General features: G+C 40.7%; 1 protein-coding gene across 1 annotated transcript in view; it reads right to left on the bottom strand.

The window, feature by feature from the left end:
• IRAK3 (interleukin 1 receptor associated kinase 3) overlaps positions 1 to 13,232 on the bottom strand; it is a 53,383-nt gene that overhangs the window by 19,922 nt on the left and 20,229 nt on the right. Inside the window, exons 5-8 of the mRNA XM_040409407.1 lie at positions 11,802 to 11,920; positions 7,257 to 7,455; positions 4,934 to 4,996; positions 586 to 750 (exon numbers count right to left, since the gene is read on the bottom strand). Coding sequence (XP_040265341.1) covers positions 586 to 750; positions 4,934 to 4,996; positions 7,257 to 7,455; positions 11,802 to 11,920 — 546 coding nt within the window. The remainder of the gene's footprint in view (positions 1 to 585; positions 751 to 4,933; positions 4,997 to 7,256; positions 7,456 to 11,801; positions 11,921 to 13,232) is intronic.

The following is a 13,232-nucleotide window of genomic DNA, read 5'->3' as shown; positions in this document are numbered from 1 at the left end:
GCAACCCGTCCACTCTTCATTTCTAGAATACAAGTGCTGTAAATAGTGTGCGTGTGTACCGCTGACAGAAGAGCTCAAAATTGAGCTAGACACACAGATTGTGATGTGTTATCTTAGCCTTGGTTAGACAATAATAGTCTATGGCTAAAAGGTGGCAGCACATCCTTGTTTACATGATGTACTGCATTAAAGTTGGGATCACTTAATGAACAAACATCTTGTGATTGCAAAAATCAGAAGTGGATCATAAAAGGAGATAATGTGAAAAGGACAGATACGTCTCCTCTTTTTTTAGTTCACTCCTCACTCCTGGTTAATCAGGAAACCTGACCGTGCCATGTGGCCACACCCTTACATGGCCCAATTATTGGTAACAAGCGTTTGTACAAACATTAGTTCCTGATAATTGCCTCCATCCTCAGCCCATGTTAAAGGGCCTTAAGAGAAAGGTTTATATCACACACTTGAAAGATTGTGTTATCAAAGAAAACTCTATAAAAAGACAATTCATTTAAACTGCATACCACTCATGATGCCCTCAAAATAACACTGGGGTGAGTGTAGATATAATAAATTAATCCTCACCATTTCCATTGTGGGTCTCTGCTTCGCACGCAGTGAAGTAGCTTCAACAGATATACCCAAAAGTTTGTGTACAACGCCAGCAGGCCAGTTTTTCGTTTTCCTATCCACAAACTGGAGGAGAGATTCAACACCACTTTTATCCACTTGATTCCAAATCACGTCTCTCTAGCCATTGAACATAATAAAATATAGTTTAGGTTAAAATAAGAAGCAAATACACAGATCAGTAGAAAACAAAAAACTTCCCCTTAAAACGTAACCTTTATTACTACAATAAAAAAAATCCCTAAAATATAACTAAGGAAAAACCCAGAAAAAAAATGTACAAAGTCCCTATTCAACATTACCTAAGAGCAGAACTTCTGTCCTGACAAGGGCCATACCACGGTCTTCTTTGATGTCCCTAGAAAACCCTGTGCACACTGGGTATCCAGATAAAGAAGTTGGATTGCAAAATAATAGATGTTATTACTTATCTACACTCAGGTCCATAAATATTGGGACATCAACACAATTCTAACATTTTTGGCCCTATACACCATCACAATGGATTTGAAATGAAACAAACAAGATGTGCTTTAACTGCAGACTGTTAGCTTTAATTTGAGGGTATTTACATCCAAATCAGGTGAACGGTGTAGGAATTACAACAGTTTGCATATGTGCCTCCCACTTGTTAAGGGACCAAAAGTAATGGGACAGAATAATAATCAGAAATCAAACTTACACTTTTTAATACTTTTTTGCAAATCATTTGCAGTCAATTACAGCCTGGAGTCTGGAACGCATAGACATTACCAGACGCTGGGTTTCATCCCTGGTGATGCTCTGCCAGGCCTCTACTGCAACTGTCTTCAATTCCTGCTTGTTCTTGGGGCATTTTCCCTTCAGTTTTGTCTTCAGCAAGTGAAATGCATGCTCAATCGGATTCAGGTCAGGTTATTGACTTGGCCATTGCATAACATTCCACTTCTTTCCCTTAAAAAACTCTTTGGTTGTTTTTGCAGTATGCTTTGGGTCATTGTCCATCTGCACTGTGAAACGCCGTCCAATGAGTCCTGAAGCATTTGGCTGAATAGGAGTAGATAATATTGCCTGAAACACTTCAGAATTCATCCTGCTGCTTTCGTCAGCAGTCACATCATCAAGAAATACAAGAGAACCAGTTCCATTGGCAGCCATACATGCCCACGCCATGACACTACCACCACCATGCTTCACTGATGAGGTGGTATGCTTAGGATCATGAGCAGTTCATTTTCTTCTCCATACTCTTCCCCTCCCATCACTCTGGTACAAGTTGATCTTGGTCTCATCTGTCCATAGGATGTTTTTCCAACTCTAATCTGGCCTTCCTGTTTTTGAGGCTCACCAATGGTTTACATCTTGTGGTGAACCCTCTGTATTCACTCTGGTGAAGTCTTCTTTTGATTGTTGACTTTAACACACTTGCACCTACCTCCTGGAGAGTGTTCTTGATCTGGCCAACTGTTGTGAAGGGTGTTTTCTTCACCAGGGAAAGAATTCTTCGGTCACCAGCAAAGTTGTTTTCCGTGGTCTTCTGGGTCTTTTGTTGTTGCTGAGCTCACCGGTGCGTTCTTTCTTTTTAAGAATGTTCCAAACAGTTGTTTTGGCCACGCCTAATATTTTTGCTATCTCTCTGATGGGTTTGTTTTGTTTTTTCAGCCAAATGATGGCTTGCTTCACTGATAGTGACAGCTCTTTGGATCTCATCTTGAGAGTTGACAGCAACAGATTGCAAATGCAAATAGCACACTTGGAATAAACTGTGGACCTTTTATCTGCTCATTGTAATTGTGATAATGAGGGAATAACACACACCTGGCCATGGAACAGCTGAGAAGCAAATTGTCCCATTAGTTTTGGTCCCTTAACAAGTGGGAGGCACATATGCAAACTGTTGTAATTCCTACACCGTTCACCTGATTTAGATGTAAATACCCTCAAATTAAAGCTGACAGTCTGCAGTTAAAGCACGTCTTGTTTGTTTCATTTCAAATCCATTGTGGTGGTGTATAGAGCCAAAAATGTTAGAATTGTGTCGATGTCCCAATATTTATGGACCTGACTGTATGTGTACATCAAACACACAATCTGGTGTTTTCTTCTATGTGTATATCATACACCTACACTGGGGGTAATGTCAGCACTCTAACTGCTATGAATATCTAACATGTATTATTAATTTATGTGCATATCACACATGCAATCTGATATACATCTCTAGAGTCTCCATACTGCCCTAGTTTTTTGTTTGTATATACCATACATGCACGTTGTCTCACTTCATCTAGTCTGAGAGATATTTATCTTGGGGGGGAGGGGGGATAATATCTAAGGTGGTCTTAATTTACCAACTATCCCCCGTTTGTTTCTCTAAGAGCCCCTGATAAGACCCCAGGATAAGACCCCTGGGGAGAAAAGCATTGAAGAAATAGCTAATATCCTGAGACTCCAGAACAATTAGAATCCTACCTTCCCTTTTTTCTGTGTACATAGGTATACAAGTAGTTTTTTGCACATCCACTTCTTTACCTGGACACCCCAGTGTGCACAAGGTTTTCTAGGGACACTAAAGAAGACAGTGGGATCAACCTTGTCAGGGCAGCAGTTCTGCTCTTAGGTAGGGTTGGAATAGGGACTTTGTATTTATTTTTTTCTAGGGTTTTCCTTGGTTATATTTTTGAGATCTTTGTAGTAATAAAGGTTACATTTTAGGGTACTTTCACATCTGCGTTAAACTTTTCCGGTATTGAGTTCCGTCCTAGGGGCTCAATAACGGAAAAAACTGATCAGTTTTATCCTAATGCATTCTGAATGGAGAGAAATCCATTCAGTATGCATCAGGATGTCTTCAGTTCAGTCACTGTACGGTTTTTGGACGGAGAAAATACCTCAGCATGCTGCTGTGTTAAAGGGGTTCTGCAGTTTGTTTTAACTGATGATCTATCCTCTGGTAACGTCACTGGGCCAGCGGTAAACAGCGAGAAGGCCACGCTGCCTTCTCAAACAGCTGATCGGCGGGGGTCCCGGGTGTCGGAACCCCACCGGTCAAATGCTGATGATCTATCCAGAGGATAGATCATCAGTTAAAACAAACTGCAGAATCCCTTTAACCGTTGTTTGGGTGAAGCCACGGCACATAAAGCATAACACAAAAAACATCAAATAAACACCTGCCTGTCTGGGCGCTAACTATACAGAGGACTTGTCTCTCGCCTACTCCTTCAGTGTGTCAGGAGGATCAGGCTTTGCCCAGCCACATAGTCTCATAGCCAGCATACTCTGACAGTGAGTGAGGCCTCTATTTATTCCCCAGTAAAGATCCAAGTAGCTGCACCTGGGATCTCCTCAGGCTAGGGGGAGATAGCTGTGCTGGAGTAAGGGTGTGGACCGGTAGGTCCTACTGCCAAACCTACCTTCCAGTCCAAAAAAATTCAGGCCACAACGGCAAACTATGCTTTGCTGCAACAACCTAGCTTCCTGGATTCACTTTTACCTCACCCAGCTGAGCATTATGGATGTGATATACACCCCCTCCAGCACTTTGCCACACACAGTGTTACAATAGCCACTCAGAAGATTTAAAAATAAGTGTATTCAATTAAATGTAATTAAAGCATCTTCCACAGAGAAAGGCCCATGGTGGAGCTGACATTACTCTTAATGAAAGCACCAGCATGTTGGCTTCCGTGTCTGGAGATCTGTACTGAGGGCTAAGATAACATGGCTCCCTGCTTCAATGAAGCCAATTACATGCTATAGGGTAGTTCTCAAGTGGATCATCGGATTATTTTTGTTGGCCAAGTGCCCAATAATTAAATAATATTGTATAAAACCAACACATACAACTCAAGCAGTTTTGAATACTATAAATAAGGGTTGTCTATCTCAGCATTCAACTATGTAAATGACAAAACAATTTAATGTGCCTCTCCAGTCACAACAAATAACATCAGTGCTTACAGCAGACTTTCCTTGATATAATGCCTCTATAGAATTGAAAGTTTCACATTATTCTATCCCATGGGTCCTGTATACTTTGCAATGATGGCAAAGAATGGAAAAAAGGGAACTGACAGGAGCTTTAAGCGTTTTCTGGGATCACAAATGTATCACTATCCAAGAATGTCTACTAAAAAGGCAGACTGATTGCCATAAAAAACTAATACAATACTGGACCAGAATAAGGACCTGAACAGATAGGCCAGATTTGCTACTGGACTGTAAATCCTCTTCACAAGTGTTCTGCAATCAAAGGCTTTACAGTTATAGACGTTCATACTTTCCATATATTTATGTCTAATAGTAATATAATAAAACTTACCAGATATGTTGTTTTGGATCCATTAAGAACAGCTTGATATTGACTTAACACTTCCATTATTACCTTCGGGATAAAGTAGGTAGAGTTGTATAAATCAGTTAGTTTCTGAGTCATAATAAGTACCCAGTTTGACCAGTTTGTGATTGTCTATTACTGATTTACTGTGACCAAATTGAATTTGCGAATTATATAAAGAATAAAAAAAAAAAAGCTTTTTACTTTTGTTGGGTTACTTAGGTACAGAGATGTCAAGTTGTGCCAAAAGTCTCACATGTGTTGTAATCGGGGGCTAATATACTAAGGCTACTTTCACACCAGCGTTTTTGCTGGATCCGTTATGGATCAGCAAAAAAACGCTTCTGTCATGATAATACAACCGCACGCATCCGTCATGAACAGATTATGTCTTCTATAGCCAAGACGGATCCGTCATGAACACCAGTGAAAGTCAAATGGGGGACGGATCCGTTTTCTATTGTGTCCAAGAAAATGGATCCGTCCCCATTGACTTACATTGTGTGTCATGGTGGGTCCGTCTTGCTCCGCCCCACATCGCGGATAGAAAAACGCTGCTTGCGGCAGCTTTACACGAGGCAGTCTACAAGAACTAGCTTTCCTAGGAATACTCCTTCCTGACAACTGCTCAGATCTTGGTCTGTGTCTGTGTAAAGGGGTCTTTAGCCTATGATATGTTCAGTGGCCAGATTGAAAGCTGCCAAATGTCATTTCAGGTTTTTTTAATATAGATAGTGACATGAAAAATGTTATAAAATCGCCTAAAATTCTTTCAAATATATTTAACATAAAAACATGATTTAAACAGTAGGTCATTTTCTGTTGACATAGTCCCATTAAAAGGGGTTAAAAAATTTACATCAGACATCATGTAGTACATGACAAGCTCTCTCCCTATCCCAGCTCAGGAGATGTGTCTTTTCTGCTGTAGCTCTCTCCCTATCACAGCTCAGAAGTTGTGTCTTTTCTGCTGGAGCTCTCTCCCTATCCCAGCTCAGGAGATGTGTCTTTTCTGCTGCAGATCTCTCCCTATCCCAGCTCAGGAGATGTGTCTTTTCTGCTGCAGATCTCTCCCTATCACAGCTCAGAAGTTGTGTCTATTCTGCTGGAGCTCTCTCCCTATCCCAGCTCAGGAGGTGTGTCTTTCCTGCTGGAGCTCTCTCCCCATCACAGCTCAGGAGGCGTGTCTTTTCTGCTGAAGCTCTCTCCCTATCACAGCTCAGGAGGAGTGTCTCAGCCCTCCCTATTAGAGCTCAGGAAGTGTGTCTTTTCTGCTGGAGCTCTCTCCCTATCACAGATCAGGAGATGTGTCTATTCTGCTAGAGCTCTCTCCCTATCACAGATCAGGAGGCGTGTCTTTTCTGCTAGAGCTCTCTCCCTATCACAGCTCAGGAGGTGTGTCTATTCTGCTGGAGCTCTCTCCCTATCACAGCTCAGGAGGTGTGTCTATTCTGCTGGAGCTCTCTCCCTATCACAGCTCAGGAAGTGTGTCTTTCTGCTAAAGCTCTCTCCCTATCACAGCTCAGGAGGCAGTTGAAGGATGAAACTGAGCATGTGCGGCCACCTCAGTGAGTCAGACAAAGAAAAATAATAAACAGCAGATGGCGCTACATAGATACATTTCATCAAATAACTTTTAACTAATTAAATGTTTAATTACATACAATTACAGAAGCATTTAGATCCAGGTGCTGGTTTGAAAACGGTAGAATATTTTTCATGGGACAACCCCTTTAAGAACATTGCAATAGATTTACTAATACTGCCTAAAGTTAAACGAAGACCAGCTATTCCTAAACTGCACCAGATTTATCACAGTGGCTAATGCTGGATAATAAATCTAGAGCATCTTTAGACTGTCAAGTCTAATTCTGGCTATACATGAGATAAAAGTTGACTGGAATGGCTGATTTTAGCCAAACAATTGTTTGTGCAAACAATTGTTCATAATGATGATTAATCGGCTGAAGATGCATGTTTATGGCATAATCAGACACATTTGGCTGATTATTTGTCATTGTACTCAAGGACCAGGGAGTATATATTTTTTTTAAACTGACTCACTAGTCAGTCTGTTCAGTCTGATATGATGCTGGTTCATATGACGCGGTTGATCATTGTATGGCCAGCTTAACTTTATACCACCTATATGTTGCCTTAGTTTTACTCCAAAAATGTGCCAAATATTTGGAGCATTTTCAGTACTAAATCTTTCCTAATGGGTTTTTTTTCACAGAAAAGTTGAATTGCATTGTAAAAGCCTGTGATAAAATTCATCATAAAATAAAGGTGGTTTTTACACACTTACAACTCCATAGCTGTACACATCAGTTTTTGGTGACAGTTCTCCCCTCCTAATGTACTCCTCTGGCAAGTATCCCAGGAACTGTAGTGTGGCATAATCCATCTTTATGGTGTAAATGTGATTTATTTGGTAAGATCTCAAATGGACCATGGCAAAGTCTGAGAGCTTTGCTTGAAAATGCTGATCGAGCAATATATTTTTGCTGGAAAATAGGAAAAAAAAAATTCATTTCAGTTATAAGTTTCAGTCCACGTTCAGGAAACAAATGAACCTAAGCCTTCTTAAAGTATGACGTGAAAAGTGAGCGAAGACTTACTACAGCAATATGTCTTTATAAAGCTAGGGCTACATGGAGCTTTGTCCCGCACAATGATAAACAGACTGCTGCTCAAGTCAAATCATAAGATGTGATTTTGTCTAAATCGAGTCTTGCAGCTTTCAACAACTGCAAATCTTCAGAATCACACATATTAACACTAGGTGATATATTTCAGTGGGACAAAATGCATTCACATTTGCAGCCACATTTAATGGCGCTACACATCTCTTTGAATTTTGTTTACTTTTGTTAATCCCTTAAAGGGGTTCTCCAGAAAATAAAAATAAATGCCATTCTATTTTTATTTGTGTAATGTGTAGGGGCAGTGATGCTGACCACTTTTGTACTATACTTTAATTACTGAAATCATACATTTCTATTAGAAAATAGCTCTAAAGTCGCCCATTTTTCTAATAGAAATGTACGATTTCAGTAATTAAAGTATATTACAAAAATGGTCAGCATCACTGCCCCTACACAAATAAAAATAGAATGGCAGTTACACTATAAATATTACTTTAATATAACTATATTCCCAAATACCTTTCATTAGTTATAATGGCTCATTTTGTCTTGGGAGCAATCATTAGAGGAAATAAAATAGCCGTCATCCTACTAGTACACACAAAACCTGTCCTAATCACACAGAAGTTAAAGAGCTGCACCATCTTCCTCTCCTACTTGTCAGGTATTATGATCCTGAATACAGTTTAATATGATCTTCAGCTGAATCTCTGTAGGAATGGAGTTCATGAGGAGACATGAAGTACAGAGAGGAGGTGGGGATGTGGCTGATGAGCAGGAGCACTTGTATGCAGTCTCCATTACCACAGTCTGTCCTGTCCGTCTTCTCTGTACTTTATGTCTCCTTATTAACTCCATTCCTACAGAGATTTAGTTGAAGATCTTATTAAACTGTATTCAGGAGTATAATCTCTGACAAGCAGAGCAGAGAGGAGAATGAAGCAGCTCTTTACCTTAGTGTTGTAAAGTAACTTGTCCTTCTGTGTGATAGGGCAGGTTTTGTGTGTGTGCTAATAAGACGGCAGCCATTTTATTTCTTCTAATGATTGCTCCCTAGATAAAATAAACCATTATAAATAATGAAAGGTATTTGGGAATATACTTATAATAAAGTAATATTTAAGTATTTTCATTTTCTTAATTCCCAAAGCATCCCTTTAAAGACCGGGCCTATTTTCATTTTTGATCTTTTCTCCCCACATTCCAATAGCCATAACTATTTTAATTTTCCTTTCACATAGCCATATAAGGTCTTATTTTTTGCTGTACAAGATAAAAAAAATTAATGCCACCATTTAATTTACCATGTCTTGTATTGGAAAAATATATATTTTTGGGGTAAAGTTTAAAACAAAACACAATTCCACCACGTTTTTTTTTTTTTTTTTTTACATCATGGCATTCACTATGCGCTAACAAGACATCCTTATTCTGCAACTCAATACAATTACGGCGATACCAAACTTGTATAGTTTTAATTTTGTTTAATTTCTTTAAAAAAAAGAAAATCCATTGAAAAAAAATATAGAATTTTCTGACAGCCATAACTTTTTAATATTTCAGTCTACAGAGCTGTATGAGAGCTTATTTTTGTGTGTGGTACTATTTTTGTGGTATGTACAACTTTTTGTTATTCACTTTTTTTTTGGAGGTACAAGATTACCAAAAAAATGGCGCATGGCATGGTTTTAATTTTTTTTCCGTTACGGCACACTGCACAGGAACATTTTAAAAGTATTTTAATATTTCAGACATTTTGGGAAGTGATGATACCTAATATGTTAATTTTTTTACGGTTTATTGAGGAGGGATAAATATTATTAATACTATCAATAATGAATATGAATAACTCCTGGCTATCTCGCCATTGAGGAAGGGAAAATATTGCTTATTAATATCAATATCATCAATAGCAATATCTGAAGTTACTGATATAAAAAAAGGGCAAAATATTACCAATTATCAGATGATAATGGGCAATATTCCCTTTTTCCTCCTAGCTCATAGGATTGTTCTCAGTTTATACCTCAGCTACAATATGTGGCCTTAAAGGGGTTTTCCCATAATATACAATGGGGGGCATATCGCTAGAATATGCCCCCATTGTCTGATAGGTGCGGGGAAATGGAGAATGGAGGGGGAAACTGAATGGAGGGCGCACTGCGCATGCGCAGCCACCCTCCATTCATTTCAATGGGGTCGCCGAAAATAGCACAGCGCTGGCTCAGTTATTTCCATCTGCCACATAGAAATGAATGGGAGCAGGGACCGTGCTCTCCCATTTACTTGTATGGGAGCAGCGCTTGGTGGTGGACGGCCAGCCACAGCTCTCCCCGCTCCATTCTCCTTATAGATGCGGGTCCCAGAGGTGGGATCCGCAACTATCAGACAATGGGGGCATATCCTAGCGATATGTCCCCATTGTATGTGATGGGAATACACCTTTAATATCACCAGGAATAACACACAACTCTTGTAGTTGTAACATAAAAGACACCTTTACTTAACTACAATGTAAAAATACTTTCAATATCATGGTCATATCAGTATACATACACCATGTAACTGGCCTTGAGTCTAAAATAGAAAAAAGATACTTAGCCTTAGGGGCTTGTTATACGGACTGACAATTGAAATGATCATCGCTAACCAGCGTTACTAGTGGCGCTCGTTAGTGATGATCTTGCTGTGTAAATGCACCACCGATTACCGACGAAAGAGCAAAACGATTGCACAGAAGATTATTGTTTCCCAGTGTCAGATCGTGCCATGTAAACACGATCTGCTGCCGGGAAACAACAAGGCAGTATGGGGAAGAGTGATGGCATTGGCGATCGCTCCTCCCCATACTCTGGAGGAAACATGTACCGGTCTTCTCCACTAGCGGTCAGCAGATTGTCTTGAAGGAAACCTTCCTTCCCGACAATCTGCTAGATCGTCGGCCCGTGTAAAAGGACCAATAGAATGCCAGGTGGTCCTACTTCTTCCATCTAAGACTTCACAGGAAGCTGGCCTGGGTGAGGAATGCCCCAGTGTCTATGTGCCACCATATTAACACCTGCCTACTCAGAATTCAATGTACCTGTGATGTCAGCACAGGAAGGGGTGGGGTCATGACTATGGAACTATATGGCAGTGTGAAGTTACTCACTCAACCATGTTTCTAATTTAGATATCAATACAGGACTGAATCTCAGCCCTATATCATTTATATATGTAAAACTGGGGGGGGGGGGGGGGGGGTGATTTAAACTTTTAATAGTGTCTCGTGCATAGTTCAGCAGGGAGCTTACCATGGCAGGCCTGAAAGGCTTCAGAGATGTCCAGGCTGCCATGGTAACCAATTGGAGTCCTGCAATTTTTACTGCGTGGCTCCAATCGGAAGGCAGAGGGAGCCGAATGCGGCATCCGAGGGGTTAAATGACAGGGCGCGGTGTGATCGCCATTCCCTATCATAGCGGGCTCACTGCAGCAGCATAACGCCATACATGTACCGCATTATATGTTAGGGGGTCAGAAGGAACTTGTCAGCTGTTTTAGGTCTGAAAATGCCCACACAGCACCTTTTTTTTATATCCTTTCATAAGTGGCTCTTGAATCCTTGATGTAACTTGTAAATCTGTATAAAAAAATCCACTTTTATTTGTGTTCCTGTCATATGCAAATTAGCTGTTTGGATTCGAGTGAAGTGAAGTCTTGAAGCCAAGGGCTGTGCACCCAAAGTCACTTGGCATGCGCCGGAAGTGAGAGCACATGGAGCCTGCAGAGAATCTAATGAGAACAAGGGATGATGATCCTTGGCCTAGAAAATGTCAGTCAAGGTGCTCCAAGTGCGGGAAAGCTTGACTTCAAGGAGGAAAGTGCTGGCCTCCTTGACTTCAAACCGCTCATTTGCATACAACGGGAAAAAGACTAAAAGTGCATTTTCTGCAGATTTTCAGATTGCAAAAAGGATCAAGATTCACTTCTGGAGCACCATAAGCATATGAAAAAGATACTGTAGGCAGTTTCTATGATCTAAACCAGCTGACAGGCTCCCTTTAAATAATGCCATATAAATACATTAGTTAACATTAAGTGCATAGTCCTGGTCATGATTTGGGCACCTGAAGCAGGAATAGAGCCTACAACAGCTCTGTGCAACATCTATATTCAGACAGTAGTGATGACGTGATATTTTTAAGAAATCATATATTTTGGATTACCTGGTTATGTTCCCACATGTAACTGGAGAAGGGTTCATTGTATGCAGATAGTAAATGGCATGTGCTACATCAACCAGAATATTGTACAATATTTGCCAAGGCAATGGAGTAGTGCTGTTCTATAAAAATAAAAAAATAGCATAGTAGTTAGACGCAATATCTAATGGCAAAAACCTATTATTGAAAGGGATCATTCATGCTTTAAAAATGGATGGCCTACGCATACAATAGAGTTGTGACATGTATATATACACATATATATATATATATGCACATGAAAAGTAGGGCAGCACTCCTTTGCCAACTGTAAAGTGGGTGCCAGCAGTAACCCCACGATTCTGGGTAGTAGACAAGTCTCAAAAATCCACGGCACTCCTTAAAAGTGAAAAATGTGCTATTTATTCACACATGTAATACAGCAACGTTTCGGTTCTCTCTCAGAACCTTTCTCAAGCCAAGTTGGCTTGAGAAAGGTTCTGAGAGAGAACCGAAACGTTGTTGTATGACATGTGTGAATAAATAGCACATTTTTCACTTTTAAGGAGTGCCGTGGATTTTTGCGACTTATATATATATATATATATATGTGTATATTATATTATATACACACACATACATTTTTTCTTAAATGTGTATTGTGGCAATGTGAACATTGGGGTGGTGTTTCCCCAGGTTCCAGTCCGGGACTTAGGGCATGCTCATGTCCAGGGATCCTATTTAATCCTGCTAATGGATCCTGGGTGTGTCTCACTCTGGAGAGTGTGCAGACAGAGGCCTGGTGAGGCTCTGTCAGTGTGGTCTCAGCTAGGCAAGGCTGAGGGGCCACGAGGCTAGGCAATAGCCTGGACTTTGGGGGACTTGCACACAGAAGGCTGGAGTGGCTCCGTGTGGTCTGAGCCGGGAGGGCTGAGAGACCACTATCCCCCAAGAGACCCTGGTGTGGGAGCAGCCTGGAGGCTGCTGGAGGTTGGGCTGGGAAAGCCGCATCTCATCACGGGTGTAAACTGTGGTACGCTTTAGGTGAGTCAGGGAAACCTATGTGTTTAGATAGGGCCCAGACGGGCAAGGTATTTTATTTTGGCTTTGTGTGTTTTTCTTTATGCCGTGTGCCACAATGAAGCACAGTTTGGCCCCTAAATCCTGGTGTCTGTGAAGAAGTGTGTGATTGCAACCACCGGAAAAGAGCTAATCCTCCACAATTGGTGTCGGATGCGGGCACATGTCCGTGCTGAAAAGAAAAAAAAACAACGTGGTTGCTAGGGACAACGACCTCACTGAAAGGAGCAGGTGCTGCTCATGCTGTTCTGGACACTTTTTGCTGGGTTGCAAAGGAGTTACTGTGCAGTGAATTAAAGGGCCAGTAGCCCAGAAAAAGGGGACTGCCTGCTAAAAGTTTTTCCTGCTATGAGACTGACTGTTGCCATGGGTCTC

Source organism: Bufo bufo, chromosome 1 (genome assembly GCF_905171765.1).
Source record: "Bufo bufo chromosome 1, aBufBuf1.1, whole genome shotgun sequence".
Classification (NCBI taxonomy): domain Eukaryota; kingdom Metazoa; phylum Chordata; class Amphibia; order Anura; family Bufonidae; genus Bufo; species Bufo bufo.
The sequence above is the reverse complement of the archived record's forward strand: the minus strand, read 5'-3'. Positions and strand labels throughout refer to the sequence as shown.